The sequence below is a fragment of the Chiloscyllium punctatum genome, chromosome 4, assembly GCF_047496795.1.
Source record: "Chiloscyllium punctatum isolate Juve2018m chromosome 4, sChiPun1.3, whole genome shotgun sequence".
Lineage (NCBI taxonomy): Eukaryota > Metazoa > Chordata > Chondrichthyes > Orectolobiformes > Hemiscylliidae > Chiloscyllium > Chiloscyllium punctatum.
Genome location: NC_092742.1, coordinates 56,079,076 through 56,097,123, shown reverse-complemented (window position 1 = coordinate 56,097,123; position 18,048 = coordinate 56,079,076). Strand labels below are relative to the sequence as shown.

Genomic DNA, 18,048 nt, shown 5'->3' with positions numbered 1-18,048 from the left:
GCTTTAAGACAGAAATGTGGAAGGGTATTTTTTCATCCAAGTAAATCTTTAGAAATCTCAACTCCAGAGAACTGTAGAATCTTAGTCATTGAATAAGTTCAAAACAAAGACTGATAAATTTCTAGTTGCTAATGCCAACAAGGAATATAGGGAGGGTAATGAAAAATAACATTGAGACATGTGATCAGCCATGATCAAGAATGGTAGACCAGGTTTGAGTAGCTAAGGGACCTGTTCCTGCTTGAGTGTTACTACATTCTTAAGAAGAGGGAAAGCTAACAAGTGCATTATTGTGGGTAGTACTTTCTCGACACACAGAAGAGATCTGGAAATTGTTCGTGCTGCAAATTCCATCCTCCTAAAATTCAGAGATTCTTGTTCAATGAAAGGAGAAGATGGCATTTAAAAGGTATAGCATTGTCTGTATTATGTGCTGAAATACCACACCAATCGATCTCTTCAGTTACAATGTAAATCACTGGTGTTGAAAAACACTGGATATTGTCTGTATACTCCACATCAATTAACACTCAAGTTTCACAGAATATCATTGCATGGGCAAGTGTTACATTTTAATAAACATTACTATCTGGCTAGTTCCAAATGAAAATGGAAGGCTTCAAGGATTAAAGTGAGACTCATATTCCTTATCCCTGTGCTTTGTTCAGCAAAGATTTTGCATTTACAGTGATGTTTTGAAGTTAACTTTTGTTGTGATGCGAATAATATAGTTAAAGTGTGCAAAATAAATGCATTTGTATTTTCTAAAAAACAATGAATTTTAAATTGTTGTATGGGCAATAGGAAGTCAAAGCTAGTTTGATGTCATGAATTAAACATGAGACTACTGTGTATTGCCTTGCATTTGATAGATTTTATTACAGTTAGATACCTATATACATACAAGTGTCTGCACATTTCAACTTTGGTGACAATTAATATGAAACAATTGTTTGTTGAGTTGTGACTTTTTTTTACATTTCATTTATAGTTTGTTTTGTCTCCGTTCAGTTGCTAGCCCAATCTATAATAATATCCATGTACAAAACAAATAATGAAAATGCTTATTAAAATGTGCACAAGCGCTGTATTCAACTTTTCTGTTGTTGAAGAGTTTCATTTAAGTACAGTGAATGTGTGCAGGATATTTCACATTTTCCTTTAATATTTAAGTCCAAGTAATACGAGTAAAATTGTACAGTAAAGTGGCTTTCAGATGATTTTAAACTTTCGGGAAGTTTGAATTACCAGAGTAGTGCACATCAGAATTCTTTGTAATAATATTTGTTTCACCGGTGACTCTGCCTCGAACTTAATATTTTTTTTAAATGCACTGAAACACTCAGAGGCTTGGCAATTTTTAAATGCCACGCCTAAACTTTAATCTGATAATGCGACAAGTCCTCCGAGTTTCTAGACATGAATACAAGCAAATGTCCTGAATGAATGTTTTGCAAGCGTTTGTTTAAAAGCCTGCAATTATTGGGATGGTGGGTAAGGATATTTTCCATTTATCCTCGTCTGTTCCACCTACTTAATATTTTAATGACAATTAACAAACGTCCATCTAAAGCAATTACTAAGAAAATGGAAAATTTGATTTCAAGGACTATACAATTTCGTTCATGATATGCTTCACAGAAATTGCACTTTTGTTTAATAATATGGAAGTGCCGGAGGAATATAGTCTCACACTTTGTAAACTGTTATGACGCCAAGAAAGATTTAAATTAAAGATTGCACAAGCTTTAATAGATCGCTTTGTACAAGTTTCTGTTCGAGTAATATAAAAGGTTACACCACAAATAATGCACAGGAAATGTTAGATTGGCTGTGTATTTTTGTGGTAAGTCACCTGAGGGATAAGTTTAATCTCTACACTGTACACCATCTAGACTAGTCAGAAGTTAGAGGATCTGTCTCTGATAAGTGTTCTTTCAATTTAACATTTTAGTTCAATTTCTTGTATCTGGATAATGTCCTGAAAATTTACAATCATTCCAGGTGATTTACGAATCTTGTCAATATGATATTTGAATTCTAAAAATTGTCCAGTGTAAACTCACACCCGTTACTGTAATGCAATGGAATCTTAGCCTTCGTGGCTTAGTTTAAATCTCATTTTAATTTAACAGAAATAAATACTAAACCAAGCATCTATTTGTCTTATTGTACACAATCCATATTTATTTTCAGTTTCTGTGATTATTTTTGAACTTATCTGAAATGAAGCTGAATCAAACTTGATTGAGAATTGTCCTCATTGTGAACTCCGTTGCTATATTTTGCTCATATCTGCAGGGTGCGTGTAACTCCACGTCTGCAAGCGTGAATTATGTATCGAAGTCATACTTTGTTCCCCGTCAAATATTTTTATTAGCCGAAGGTCGGATTAAGTTTACAGTGTTTTAATAGTAAAGGTAACCTGATCCCGTGATGAGGAGGAGTTACTCGCCAAAACCCAAATAAAGTCCCACATTGCTGATCTGACTCTAAAGATGTATTATGAATGCAGATTTAAATGTAATTCATAAACTGTGACTTGTTAAGAAACTTTGCTTTAGTTGTATGGTGATTTTACTGAGTCTCTCAATGTAATAGTTCCATCGTAACCAATGGAAGCAACGTTCGAATCGATTGTGTTCCTCGCCTTTTTAACTGTAAGGATTATTGGTACTCCCAGCTATTGCTCTTAGCAGATAGGACAACAAATTCCCAGTCAGAGATCATGCAAACGACGCCTCGAATGTTTTGTTATGTATTAACTAACATGCTTGCTGCCGGTATTATGTGAGGTTAGGCTCCCTTTGCATCATTCATAAGTTGTTTACAATGTTAATGTTGATCGAACATAATACTCAGGAAGATAACTTTCCCAGAGCTGTGATCTCTCGCTATTACAGTAAAGACGAACTTGGGAGAGAAGGGAGGAGGTGGGGGTGGGAAAAAGCGAACGTACGGATAACGAACGTGTTCTGTGTTAGAGAACCTGGTAAAACTGAGTATAAACAATCCGAATTTCATGAAGAATTGTCTCTGCCGAGACCCCAGCTTCGACTGCTGCTGTTGTTGCGCTCTCTTCTGTCTAGATTTCAAATTGTAACAACTTGCACAGACAGCCACAAATCTATTGTGAGGTTTAAATTGAATACATTTTAATGTATCGGATTTCCCATTGCCGGCCATGAGTCTTGTCGGATATGTCACTTTCATTCCCAACACTTAAAAAGAGCAGAATGATTTGCATTCTATCATGCAGACGGTAACTCAACGCAATAAAAAAAAGCTTCAGTCTAACATACTCTGGATATATGTTTTAAATTATCTTCTTTTCAAGAACAATAGTAACGCAGAGATATTTTTAAAGCAGTTATTATATTGTCCAAGTTTCTTTATCGGGACTACAGACATCACAGATATTCTAACTCGTCTATCTTTGTAAAAGGAATCTCTCTCAGACTCTATGTTTGTGTATCAGATGTGCTCACCGCTTTATCTGCCACTTCCCTGGTTATTTATTGACTGCCAGTGGATCTATTTTGTAAAATCAAATTCAGCAAACACTTAGCATGTTAACCCAGTATATTGAAACAAATGCCTTCGCGTATTCGGTGGGCATCTTCGATCTTAGCAGCAATTGTGTGTGCGTTTGGATGAAGTATGTAATCATCTTCTGTTGCAATGCTATTGAAATACAGCAGATTTTCAATTAAAGGGCTTTCTGGAGCTCAACTGTAAATGTTCCGACCGAAGGCATGTCAAAAGTGAATTTCAATCACTGCCCATCTTTCATAGATTCCAGCCCAATTCCGCTTGTGATGTCTGTGGCTAAATATTTGCAATCGCTCCGATCAAATGCACTGGGGAGGGAGAGGGACAGTACAGATGGCAGCCAACTGCAGGGCGCTTCCAGGTGTTGCAGCCTTGCTGGACCAGTCATCCACAGACCACCACCACACTGAGTGGATTCCGTTCAAATGCCGCATTGCTTTGTTTTAAAGCAACACCACAACGTCTGTTCTTTTTAAGCGATTGGTCGGTTTCTGGTATAGATGGGTAAAATAAAAAAAAGTTTGACTCACAAAAGTAGTATCCGTCTCCTACATATTGGAACATTAAAAAGTTGAGATAAGAGGCAATAAAAGGCTGGAAATATTTAGCAGTTCGGGCAGCGGCTGTGGCGAAGAAACAGACAACCTTTTGACAGGTCATCGGCTTAAGATACATTTTCAGCCTTTTCCTGTTTTGTTTCAGATTACTAATATTGGCGGTGGTTTGTTTTTATTTGCGAAATATGGTGCGTGCGAGCACTGCTATAAGCATCGATTCCACGGTGTCTTATTAACAGCAGGTAAATATAACACAGATTTATTGATAGTCCAATTTACAAATCCCCAACTTCAGAGATCTCCAAAAATTGACATGAATTTGTGTAAAAGCGGCATCTCGCGTTGAAAGGGTTAAAATATTCAAAAGCAGTTCAAAGATAATAACTGTCCAAGAGAGTCATGGAAATGGGAAACTGGCAAAGGACAAGAATGAAATTGGCAAAAGGTGATAAGACTGCAGAAAGTACTGGGATAAAGTGACAGAGCGAATGAAGTCTCTCTCTCTCTCTCTCATACGCACACATACACACTTGGATCTGGTTTAGATTGCTATTTTTTCCACTCAGCTCGTGTTTCGTTCTTTTTTCTGTTGGCAGCTCGCTGCTGTGAAGGGATTAAATTGTATAATTTGGAAAACAGTCATCTGCTCCAGAACTGAGTCAGAGGCTGATTGCAGCGCCGCGCTGTTCACAACAGAACTTTAACCCGATGAAAAGCAATGAAAAAATGATTCCTGGCTGATGCTCCCGAGCCCCCACTCGCCACTGCCCTTTGAAAGTAGTCATACAGTACAGCACCACGAACACCCCCACCCCCACCCCCATCCCCCAACCCTCGCTTATTCTGTTTTGATTTGCTTTGACGACTGGTTTTCGAGATATTCCTGCGAAATTTGGGAAATGAATCTCACAGTTCACGACTCTCCTTTCCACTCCAGGTGAGGTGGGAGGTCTTTAAGATTTCCTTGCTAATTAAAACTCGTGATATACTTGTACTAACCAACTTAGAACAATATATTGACGTGTGACTATAGGGGGAGAAATAAGAGGCCGGTTTAATTGATTTTGCTGTTTGTGATCGAATGATGTTCGATGACTTTGCCTTCTTTGAGTTTTTGCGTGACTGTCTGTGTGGTGATAACATATTTAGACACTAAACTATCCAGATTTTCTTTGATTTATACGACTCCTCCCACATTTCTTCTGTTCAGGAAGTGCAGTCTGTTTTCTAAAGAGCACATCTTGGCTTCACGATATAAAAGGTGCTGGGCAAATGCGGTCGTATCTATTCAGAAACTGAACTATCAATTTGACGTAATGTGGGACAGAAGGTTAGCAACTGTAATAGTAAATCGTCCGATGAACTACAATTGACAGGGTGTAAGACACCGGGTAAAACACCTTTTTCATTCTATGTTGCCACTTCTTTGCTTTGTTGTAACATTGATTTGTATTAAAAAAGCAAGCGGATCAGGCTGTGTATGTAGGTGTCAAATCAGCCGCCCAGTGCAGTGTGCTGCAATATTGATTTATAAGTTGAATATCAGCGGGTCATACATATTTCACTACATATGTGTAGGTGATCAGTACCTTGCGAGTTTTCAACGTGTAACATTTCAAATAATGATCGTTTTTAGATTAGCTTTTTGTTTCGCTCCAGAGTACAATGCTGAGATCTTCTTCCCCAGTTTTGTTTTAATGTCACTTTACCAACCCACTAATAATTTGCTGACACCTAGAACATGAACATGAGCAGTTAATCAGATCTATTACTCAGAAAGTAAAGCACTGACGGTCGTGTAAACTCTTCAATCGCCCATTAATGCAATGTTTCTTCTTTAAGTTTCAAAAACTAGCATCCAATTTGTTTTTAGAAGATGCAACCTTGTGACCCATTATATCACAGAAAGACTTAGCTAAAGCTGGTCAATTCTTCAAGGCTTCCACAGGATTGTTTTCATTTAACCTAGCCATTGGTCTTTAAGAAAATACTTGTCTCATATTTTGCTGTAAGTTGAATTGACAATTCAACATTTCAGTTCGCAATACTTTTATCGACATGGAAAAAAGTGCTCCAATAGCATTCAGGCTGTTATTTTTATAGCTCAACTCTTAAAATTTTAACTTAAGTAAAACGAATATCTTAAAAGTAAAGAGAAAGCAATTAAAATCCAATAGATTTCAGATGATTGGGTTTATCCTTTCTCGTAGAAATATTGCACTCAGAACATCAATTGTATAGAGGTTTGAGGAAGCATTGGAACAACGTCTAACTTTTATCAAGCTTTGAGTTATTTTCTTGATGTAAATAATTTCATTCGAAATGCAAGAGATAAAGCACTTCAAAGAAAATTTATTCTTGTAATGCCTTTCATGGGGCGACAAAACGATCATATCTTGTTTAAAATAAATAAATTAATTTCAAGGAATCTACTGTGGTCCGTCACATCCAAAAACGAAGGCGATTTATCGTGCGGGCATCATTCAAGGTGCAGAACGACAACGAATTCAAATTGAACCAGTGATACACCTCAGCGCGGTCATTTTCCACTTCTGACAGAATGACTATATGTCTCTTTGATACATACAATACGCAACAGAAACAAATAAGCACCTTCCCTCGAATAATTTCGCAACTGATTGCTAAGGGGATCTTTTGCAAAATAACTTGACCGGGGCAAAGAAAATGCGATAAACATGTTAAATTTCGATAAAAGACCATATCAATCCATATTAACTGTAGCAGTAGTTCGATCTAGACAGTGCTGACTGACGTGTCGTTTCCATTAACACTTCAAACGGGTTTTCTAAAATAAGATCACGGAAAGTGATTGTCGAAATTATTAAAAATTAACAATAAAACAATCGTACAGCAAATCATTTCTAATATACGCCACCGATCTGGCAAAAATATGTTGACTTCTGTCATCAGCTTAAGAGAATCAGTTTTCCCAAAATTCTACTCTCTGCCATTAGTGTATTCTTACTGAGGATCTTGCTGAATGTGATTTGTGTTCGGGTCTGGCTGTGTCTTCGTTAAGGAATGAGGCACGGACATTAAAACTAAACATTTACTTTGCCTGCAGTTCAACAGCATGGTTGAAGCCTTGAAGCATGGCTTCTGCAAAGTTTCCAATTTTGAATCTGTGAAGTTTTGTATTTTTTTTTGCGCTTGATTCGGCCACCTAAGTGTTTTGACCAGTGTGGCGCTGTTGTGCTTTTATAGTTATTGAGAAAAAAATAGTCGATGTTGCTCTTCCAGTTTCCTTCGAATTTCACAACAATTTCATTCGCATTGAAACATTACAGCAGAAAGTCTGCAAAGCCAAACGCGGGGGGTGGGCGAGATGGGGAGTTTCACTGAGATTAATTGGTGGTAGCTTGAATGAATGGCCTTTGCCATTCTCTATTTCCTAGAAATCCATTACTCTTAACTTTGCAATTAGTCCATTTCAATCCATTCGGTATTTCTTTGAATTGTTCTTGCCATTCTCTCCTTAATTGTTTGCCAGAGAAGAGCTCATTTTAAGACATCTGTTGACACTAGGAGTCGTGTAACTGTGGGTGTTGTTGTTGATAGCCAGCGGCATCTCAAACAATTACCTATATTGGGTTAAGAAAACTGATGATATCTGTTAATATGATTCCTTTTGAGTCTTGTTGTAAACTACTTGAAGCCGGATTATTGCTACACATGGTGGGCCGTGCTCTTAAACGGAACATTTAAAAACGGTACTGACCACAAAGTGGTAGCACCACTTGCACAGTTGTACATGAAAATATTTGGATTGGGCACACCTTAACGTTGATCAACATTTTCACCAGTTTTCTATCATTTTCCTCTTAGAATTCACATTCCCCCTTCTGACTGATCTCGGTTCTTGCTCCAGTTGCACTCTTTCCGCAACCAAAGAGTTTCTGATTTATTTGAAATTACTAATTGTCTCCAGTCTTCAAAAAAAATCTGATTATTCTCCCTTCAGTCTATCTGCGAGCTTTAAGCGCGCGTTTAAGAAAAATTTGTTTTCTCTCAGGCAATATTTGGGCGACTTGGGTGTAGTTATTTTTCCATTATGGACGCTGCAAGTGAGGTGCAATGAAATGCCGCACGCACATCTAGATGTGCGGAAACAACGGGTTATCCCGGCCAAGTGAATCGACTTAGAGTGTTGTTATTTCCCTTTTTAGTATCGCTAATTCAGTCTTGGTCTGATTTTGAAGTCTTTATTCTCCACGTGTGCTAGGCCTGCTATTCGTATTTCTCGAAAGATTGTTTCTACTTCAAAGCACGGAAATTGGATCCTAGGCCACAGGTTAATCGCACTGATAAAACTCATTTAATTGGAGTGGTGTTATTCGAGATTTCTGTCTGTCTGTCTATCTATCTATCACCAACTACCAACCCCTAATTTACTGCACTGTTGTTTAAATTATGATTATATTTTCGTTTGTTTTAATACTTGTCCTTGAATCTAGTCTGCCTTTTCTATTGATATTAAATGATGTTGTCTTACCTTCAGTTGCATAGTTCCCTGTATAATTATGAATTCTTCACACTCTGGTTCATCACTGGTTGTTCTCTGGCCCTATGACAGTTGTAGCCGGGTTTGTTTTTATTCCCTGCGTCAGTTATCCTAAATTATTCTACTTAATGCCTTCTCGCTGTGGCATTCTTGCTAGTGTAACTCCGGGTTAGTCTTATTCATACTCGGTTCTCTTGTTGGTTCAACCCAAAATCACTAACCTGATTGCTCCCTCTGTTTAATACCTTCATAATTATTCTCCCTCTCTCCCTGCTTCCCACCCCTCGGTAGGTGTGATTTTATGCCTTTTCTATGTCCTTCTAAATGATTCTTGCTTGTCCATCTGTCTTCTTAACTCAGTCCCGAATTGTCATTTAATACGTCTTGTTTTAATTATGTTTGTTTTAATCCTAGTTTATCTCTGCCTGTCTCCATGTTATTCTGGCCGGTGAATGTGAATGCTTTCAAAGTGTTTCATTCTCTCTCACTTTTTCTCTCGCTCTCTCCTGTTCAGTGCTACTAAATTTTAACTGCCATTACTTGTTTTTCTTTTCCTTCATTTTCTGCTTTGGGGTTACTTCTCCCTGTTTTTGGTTCTCTCTCTCTCTCTTCCTCTCTCTCTCCTTCGGAGCAGCGTTTCTCTCACTCTGGTTCTGCTGAGATGTGTCAATCATTCTCCCTTTGCTATTGGCTGCGGAGTTTGCGTCAAAAAGTTACCAGAGAGGCGCTTTCTCAGCAAGTCTCAGAGAAAGGGGAGAGAGAGAGAGAGAGACCAGCACAACTCAGCAATCTCGATCATTTCCACTTCCATACATCAGAGACCTGCTTTAAATAGGTTCACCCATCTTCTTCTTAAAATAGCCAGAGTCTGACTTGGCTCGCTGATATTGGAACAATTGTACACGAAAAGATTTTGCCAATCGATAATCTGGAGACTTCTCACCTATTTCTTGTGTATTTGCTTTCAGGGACAAAGGCCGCCAGGATCGGGGAAGCCTGACTTGTTTGGGGTTTTCCTTCGACCTAAGCACTGTAAAACAGGTGAGTTTCTTTTCAAAACAAAACACAACTTAACCTTCCTCTGTGGTCGAAAATCTTAGTTAATATGTTCGTACCGAATGGGGTGTTTGATTTCAAACTCTGCGCAAGACCTCCTATAGAATATCAAATGTGTGAAAACATCTACCCTGGGGTGAATCCCGCTTGATGTGGTCATTCGTGCAGTAGAAGACTTTTCGTATAATCGGCTTGTTGACGATTGTGCTTTTTAGTCCAAAGGCAGTTCTGACCAGTCTGAAATCTTGGTGCTTGTTTTGTATTTTGAAGAACATACACTCTGAGTTCTGGGAGATTGGATGGGGATGAAATGGCAGAGAAATAAGTAAAAGTCTCGCCCTGTGTTTTCGTAGTATATGCTCGTTTGCTAGTTTCTCCAATAAATGTGGCTTATAATTGTTAACTTGCTCAGTCGTGTGCGAACAGTTTTCTTTCGCGCGTGTTGGGTTTGCTACTGGATCCCAGTAAATTCCCCTCATCCCCATGAATGTTCAAACACGGATAATTGGGGAGGCGTGGATTTCTCTCGATTTCTTTTCCTGATATCGTTGATCTGCCCCTGCAATCACATCCTCATTTGAGGCTGCAGATGTTTATTGCCAGTCGTTTATCAGTTCAAATAAACTGGAATGAGATCGATCGCTTCCCAATTATTGACGAACAGCTTTCCTGGCAGAGGGTCGGATCAATAACCTAACCGAGAAGAAACCTCGCTGAACAAAACCTCCGCTGCTTTCCGCTCGAATTCTAGACGTGAATATAAAACTACTTGATTTTTTTTTCTCAATGCAAAGCGGTTTGTTCAAAATCTATTTAAATTTCGGATAGTTTTTTTAAAAAAAAGAAACCTAAGGTTTGAGTTTCCAACAAACTTTCCACCAAAACAAAAACTGCGTTCAGTAATTTTACAAAATAGCTTTAACAATTCCAGTGTTCGACTCAGCTCCGGAAGCACTTGGTCCATGCAGTAAAAGTTTAAGGGATCTTGTCTTTTTTTTTAAGGTAAAAACTGGAACCTACAATAACATATTTCGATCAAAGAAGCTGAAGTTTATATATAAATGAATACGTATTTTAAAATTAATATAATGATATTTTCTAGATTTATAAAGAAGTCTTTGAAACCTAAAAACCAGCTTTATTTGCTAAAGTTGAAATGTTAACTAAACAACCAGTCAGTATTAGTCTGCAGCTTCACGTACGTACGAATATCACATTTAAATATTTGAAATTAAGGTCAGTATTTTTTCTAATTGCCGTTTAGTTTCTCCTGATACTTAGACTCATGTGAGATAATTGCTTTAACCTTTTGACTAATTTCGAAATATTATTTAATGCCCAAACGGTTGGATTAGTCAGATCCGTTTTTATCCCTCAAGCAAATATAAATTAAGATTTTAAATGACTCATTGCATAACCTCATTGCAAGAATCTTGAAAACGTTTCCGTTAAGATTTATCCAGCGGGAGAGCTTGTCGCTGTAAATGTAGAGTCGAAGTCATCAAGAGTATCTAAACCTGTAAACAGCAAGATCCATCATTCATTCTATTTGAGCGGGTGCCGCATTTCGCAAAGTCACTCACATCTCACCAGCTTATCTTGCATGTACATTGAACGTGGAACTGTAAGCCCTGAACAAGTTTGGAAACTTGCGGACACGTAACTACAGCGCGTATTCAAACGAAAAATTTTGAACAACTCTAATTACAGTAAACCTTAAATTCAAAACTGTTCATCATTTTGCATTTCGTACAGGTTAGGAGATGACGAGAGGAAGGGTTAAGTGCAGTTTGAAATAAATAACTTACCATCATCGTTTAAACACGCTTCATTTCAAATTGTGGCAATAGAGCAGCGGCCTTAACACGTTACAAATACTATATCAAATATGAAAGTAAATGCTAGTTGTTCGAAATCCCACGAGTCTCAAGGTTGCAGGGCCGGGCCCTATATGAGGTTAATGATGTTTTTTTTTAATAAACACAGTTCGACTCTATAGCTTTGTTTCATTTCCATCAAGCAGAAAATTAATCAGAACAAATGCAGCAGGGATGAGGGAGAAAGCGTTCTTCGCCATCCCAGTTTTTGCAGCGTCCTGTAATTAAGGAACGTGTGCCACCCGGATTATCTCGTTAATTTATCAAGAAAACATTTATTATAATTAATTCTCGGCCGCATGCTCGGCGGGGTAATTACGATCGACCGAATGCCGAGCAACTGGTAGATAGGATTCTTTCAAAAAGTGACAGATTGTGCTGGGAAGCCGACAGACTCGACCCGCTCTCTATATAACTGGTTCCACTTCTCTAGCAGTCAGCAAGAGAAGCAATTTCCCCGTGGCTTCAGCCTTGCAGGTACGGCCAGTAGGGTCGGGAGTGGAAGGCTGCAACTTGCAATTCATTTTGTTTTAGGTAAGGGCCTGTACTTGAAACTGGCAACGCTTGTGTTTTATTTCTCTATCGGTGAATAGTAGCAATCGAATGAATGAACGATACAGCATTGGGTTACACGGGCTGAAGTCTGAGACTGCACCAAGGGTCATGTTGCTTATTCTGCAGCTTTGGTTTTTTTTATATATATTCTGCAAGTAGCCCCTTTTAACACGGGCTGGACCCACTAAACGCTATGTAGAGTGCTGTCTGCTATACTTAATAGGTCAGCGTCTGAATGTGTCGACTGCCTAGTTTTTGTTTTGTAATGAGAAGTTTGGTCATTGCAACCCTCACCTCCGCCATTTTGAAGGTGTGCTCGCTCTTCCTAAACATCGTCTCCTCAAAGTAAGATGCCAGGCGCAAATCAGGTGCCGCCACTTTTATTCTAAAGTCAAGTAAAATATTTTCATTGTTGTTGTGATGCAGGAGATTTTTGGAGTATTTCTTGGAGAATTGATCAGGTGACAATATAGGACTTCCGCGGGGAAACCGTTTTAGACCAAAGTTGTTCAATCAACTGAGGAATCTGATCCCAGTGTGTGTAAACTGGGCACTAAAACTCTTCTTTCAATCATGTTGGGTTTTTTTTAACATTCAGGTGCAATACAATTGAGCACAAATAGTTTTGATTTCCCGGCGATGTTTCTCTACCCCCCTCCCCCATTGAGAATTGCGACTTGTTGGCTTTGTCTCCGAGCAACCCACCACTAAGGTGGATATTCTGTACCGCGAAACCTCGACACTTCATTGACTCGGCGAGCTGAGGCGTTGTGCTCCGTCTCATTAAATGTTGCCTTCCAATTCAAACAGGTGTATTCTCAGCTCGGTTTTCCTGTGTAAAACACCGTCAAATAAAACGGAGAACTTCGCTAGCGTCCGGTTGCAAATCCTACACAGGAACCTCTTTTTTTTAACATTGCGTCTTTGTTTTTCCCTGTGCATAAACTCTTTGTTATCGGTAGTTTGTCGATTTTCTCCCTCCCGGGCCAGCAACTCATTGTCTCTGCAAATGGTCCACAATCAAGTTTTGTTTGAGCCAATTAGCGTGATAACAGATTGGTGCTAACGAATGGGATCTATGCAAATTGCATTGCTAACAATGCGCTGTGTGCATTTCAAGCATTGGGGTTTTGTTATGTGGAAGGCGTACTTTATGAATGGGTGTAGCACGTTTTTTGGGACATATTTATCTGGTCTCCATCCCTGGGTCCAAAAGACAGCTGGGGGTCCCCGGATGCTTTAAAGAGACAGGCTGAGATCTATTGAGGAATCAGATACTTTCCAGTGATCGGAGATACAACATCTCCTCTAGATCCCTCCTCTCATCAACCTTTTCTCTTCCTCTGAGTAGGTTTAAACCGAGGCCTTTCTGCAAACTCAGCCGAGAACCCAAAGGACACGGACTCCGGATTTTTCTCTCGTTTCTCGCAGATTTGCTCTTCAAACCAACTTTAGCATGATGTCTTATCTCAAGCAACCTCCATACACAGTGAACGGCCTGAGTCTGACTACTTCGGGCATGGATCTCCTTCATCCCTCGGTCGGCTACCCCTGTAAGTACTTGCTGAAACTTGTACTTTACCAGGGGACGGAACGTGCCGATTATTTCATCTGGTTATTGCTTTTAAACGGGAATTATCAGTGGAATTCAGGGAAACAGAATGACCTCATTCCAGTTTCAAAGCCACGGAAAGGATTTGCTTGTGTGTATTGTGTGTGTGTGTGTGTGTGTGTGAGAGAGAGAGAGAGAGAGAAACGTTTCTGCCCTGGGAGCGCGCCCAGTTGACTGGTCCTGCCTGAAGTGACTCCTGGGTTTAGGTTTCGACTCCAAATGCGGGGCGTTTTCACCTCGAACTGAAAGCTTTTTTTTCTCCCTCGCGTTCACAACCGAATACGTTGACCGATCGGCTTGTTTTCTGTTTGAAGCTACTCCGCGGAAGCAGCGGCGAGAGAGAACCACTTTTACCCGGGCGCAGCTGGATGTCCTGGAGGCGCTGTTCGCCAAGACCCGCTACCCGGACATCTTCATGAGGGAAGAGGTGGCTCTCAAAATCAACCTCCCCGAGTCCAGGGTGCAGGTGAGCGGGACACTGCACCACACCAACAACTGCACCGGGGCTTCCGAGCTTTTGTACGCGCGAATCCCGCTCGTCCCAGAGAGTGGGAAAGAGAGAGAGAGAACTGAAAAAATGGGATGGGAGGATGTTTGAGGGAAGAGGGTGGGAGACTCCGCCGGGAAATTAGTTCATGACCCGCAGCGAGCCCAGGGGCCCGGCTCTGAGCTTCTCTGAATGGGATTGAGAGCGAAAAGCCGTAAACTCTTTGAGATTATTTCCAAACAAAACAGTGGATTTAAGACTTGTCAAGTCAAACATGTTACTTCCGTGTAAAGTTTTGTACGAACAGAACACACTTTCCTGCGTTCTTGTTGCAAAAGGAGAACTGAAGAGAGGCCAGATAAAAAAAGTTCCTTATATTATTTCCTTATGACTAACGTTCGAGATAATGTTGACCACAAAAACAGCTCTCGAATTGAAGGGGCCGGTTAATTCCCTGTTGGCTAAGATACGAATTTCGTGAAATACAAAAAACATAATATTACATTAAAGTGATTTGCTACAACCTTGCTAACAGAATACAGCCATTGCACTGCACTGGTTTCAGGTTTGGCTGTTTTTTTTGTAAGAGTTGAACTGATTTTCCTCCGGTTTTGTTTTAAAGGTTTGGTTCAAAAACCGTCGAGCAAAGTGCCGCCAGCAGCAGCAACAGCAGCAGAACGGAGGGCAGCATAAAGTTCGACCCACCAAGAAGAAAAGCTCGCCAGCCCGGGAGCCGAGCTCGGAGAGCGGGGCAAGCGGTCAATTCACACCGCCCTCCAGCACCTCAGCGACGGTCATATCGAGCAGCAGCGCCCCGGTATCGATTTGGAGCCCCGCGTCCATTTCTCCGATTGCCCCCGATTGTCTGTCCACGTCTTCGTCCTGCATGCAGCGCTCCTACCCCATGAACTACACCCAGGCCTCGGGTTACACGCAGGGATACGCCGGATCCACGTCCTACTTCGGGGGAATGGACTGCGGTTCGTACCTGTCCCCGATGCATCACCAGCTCCCAGCCCCAGGGACGGCGCTCAGTCCCATGGGCACTAATGCGGTCACTGCAGGCCACCTCAATCAGTCTCCGGCCTCCCTCTCTGCCCAGGGCTACCCTGCCGGCGGATTAGGCTTTAATTCCACCGATTGCTTGGATTATAAAGACCAAACAGCCTCATGGAAACTCAACTTTAATACTGACTGCTTGGATTACAAAGATCAAACATCTTCGTGGAAGTTTCAAGTTTTGTGAAGTGTTGGGACTCTCTTTGAAATTGGACAAATCATTCCAATGTTAAACCTTTGGAATGGAGAGCACATGATTTACCGTCATTCCAGTTCTTGTAGCCAACCATCCGGTTAAACCTTTGGAATGGACAGGACGATATTTGTAATCATTCCAAATGTAGCCATTTTAAAGTTGGCCTTGAAAAACAAAACAAAAGGACCATCAGGGCTGTGTGAATTGTGCGATTGGTGTCACAGATGCACTACTTTATTTAAAAAAAATGTTTATAAGGGTTCCATATGTAGTTCTGAGAGACAATCAATGTGTGTCTTATATCAGTGGTACATCTGTGTTTTTATTTGTGCTAGACTCAAAGCAAGTATGATCTGCTATACTGTATGCAAGTGTGTGAACCCTTTGTCGCTGTTGAACTCGAGCGGTGGGGGAGGGGGTGGGCATGGTTCTGCTGTTGTTTAAAATGGAGCTAAATTCTGTTGGAATAGGTACCCACCATTGTTTGAAATGAGCGCCTTCAAACATAAGCTGAACTGTGAAACTTCGTGACTCTAGCTGCATCTTTCACACGGGCGCTCAAACTATTTGTCCTTATGAACCCAATAGCTTAAAAGATGGCCGGTTGTATTGACCCCACTGAGGGTCAGGTGCTCAGAAGTTGGTTCTTTTGTTTGCAGGTGTTAATAAAGTAATATATATGCATAAACATCAACCATACTGGAGTCCACAGATACGGACGACTACTTTAAAGTCATTCTAGCACAATTTTGATTTGTCTTCCACGGCTAAATCTGAAACAATATTCAATAAAGTGGAAATCCTGAGGCTCGATGGCACTTAGTGGGTGTGTACAAAACTGCATGACTTCGAGTCTGCCATTGGGGTCCATTAGTTTACCAAATAATGTCAGTTCAGGAATTCCATTCCCTCCCTTCTGCCCACCAAACCCCAGCCCCCACCCCTCCACTCCCATCATAAGACATGAGGGTGAGAATGTGCTTTTATAGCTTGCAGCCAATCTGTTAGAGTGGCGAAAATTTGCACTGTACCACGTCTATTTTCCTTTTGTTTTTTCATTTTAGAGGCACAGATATAAGCTGTTATGTTTATAAGTTTTAAAATGAGAAGAAGACAAATTCTTGTAGCAACTGATGCACAAACGATGCCTGACTTAGAGTGTGTGTATACATATATCATATAATATATACATACTCAAACCTGCAACTTCTGAAGCTAAACAAACGCTAGGCGCTTTACTTGTCTATTTTCCTTGAAAGTTCTGAAATTTTATCGATTTTTTTATGTACAGGATACTTTTGTATTTCTTCTTAGTGTAAAAATGACGGGGCTTGATCTGGATTCCAGTCTCTACCACCTATTTTCCTTTTTATTAGGTATTGTAAGTGTTTTCAATGTAAATGTAGGTAAGATATAAATTGATTCATAAATTGTGCTTTTTACACGTGAACTTTTGTCCATTTCAGATATTTATTGTCCAACTAATTCATATAAATATTCGGTTATGTACAGTGCTTATTTTATGATAGATAAAAGGTCTTGTGAAATTTCGATCATTTCTTTATAATAAATATCACTTTTGCTGCTGAACTGGTTAATATTAGCTGCCCAGCTCATCCATCCTGGTCCCACCCATTATGCTGTTACTCTCCTAATTTGGTGGCTGATTAAAGCGGATTTAGTATGAACCTGCGTACTATATTTGCTAACACGTTTTGCAGAGACTTAAATTTATTCTTGAATTACATGATTGTGACAGCACATATCAAGTGTCTGGATGCGAACAATGTAATTGGATGGAAATGCAGAATCTGTTGCAAACACAACTGCAAACATTGGCGTGGTTCCTATGAGCGCCTGAATATCTCATCCACCACGACAGGACACCAATATATGCCGATTTTATTCTTTTTGAAAGATAACTTAATGCACAATCTCAACGTCTCAGTCTCACTTCTAACTGCGAGAAGACTTGGATTGGTGCAAACGTTACTAATATCAAAAATATGTGGAGAGATGGTAAATATATTCAAAGGGTGTTACAGCTACTAGTGTATTTCAGCTCTCACAGTACAGCCATTTTCACCGTTTTAAATTATTTTGTTTGGACTAAGATACCAAAAACTATTTGGCTCACTCGTCTTTAAATGCATTATACACTAAGATCCCAAGTCACTGAGCAAGCTTTTATTTCTGAGCACAGAAAACTGCGCAATGGCCGCTTTATTCAATTGACTTCCAACATATAAAACACGCGTTTAAGTAACACCCTTCGGACCTGAAGGGGATTGTTAATCATGACCTTTTTACTCACACACTCTAAGGAAAGCATTCAAAGTAAATCGGACTGCTGACAATATTAATTAATTAAAGAGCCCTTGTCTCAGAATCTTTCATCTATTCAGATCTACAAAGAACTTTGTGTAATTTGCTCCGTTCGAACTACAGACTATTTCCCACAAAAACCGACCTGTTCCCTTCTTACGTTGAACCGTCATTCTTCGGAGAACATATATCTGCTAGATTAACTGTAATTTATTATTACCCAATATGGAGACTGAACACCAGAAGTAGA

The 18,048-nt window shown here is 39.9% G+C and overlaps 1 protein-coding gene across 8 annotated transcripts; it reads left to right on the top strand.

The window, feature by feature from the left end:
• Window positions 1-4,330: 4,330 nt before the first annotated feature.
• On the top strand, window positions 4,331-17,121 carry otx2b (orthodenticle homeobox 2b). 8 transcript variants are annotated; one of them, XM_072568791.1, is made up of 5 exons: window positions 4,331-4,351; window positions 9,600-9,672; window positions 13,471-13,672; window positions 14,046-14,197; window positions 14,841-17,121. In XM_072568791.1, the coding sequence occupies exons 3-5, from the start codon at window positions 13,576-13,578 to the stop codon at window positions 15,462-15,464; spliced, it is 873 nt and encodes a 290-aa protein (XP_072424892.1). In that variant the 5' UTR covers window positions 4,331-4,351; window positions 9,600-9,672; window positions 13,471-13,575; the 3' UTR covers window positions 15,465-17,121. The 8 variants fall into 8 exon arrangements, with proteins under 8 accessions (XP_072424892.1, XP_072424890.1, XP_072424891.1 ...); XM_072568789.1 differs by lacking the exon at window positions 4,331-4,351 and adding an exon at window positions 4,933-5,046; XM_072568790.1 differs by lacking the exon at window positions 4,331-4,351 and adding an exon at window positions 5,391-5,500.
• The last annotated feature ends 927 nt before the right edge of the window (window positions 17,122-18,048 follow it).

Coding starts and splice junctions, on each gene's coding strand:
- otx2b (XM_072568791.1), top strand. CDS start 13,576: ATGATGTCTTATCTCAAGCAACCTCCATACACAGTGAACGGCCTGAGT. Junction 13,673..14,045: donor TCCCTCGGTCGGCTACCCCT/GTAAGTACTTGC, acceptor TTCTGTTTGAAG/CTACTCCGCGGAAGCAGCGG. Junction 14,198..14,840: donor TCCCCGAGTCCAGGGTGCAG/GTGAGCGGGACA, acceptor TTTGTTTTAAAG/GTTTGGTTCAAAAACCGTCG.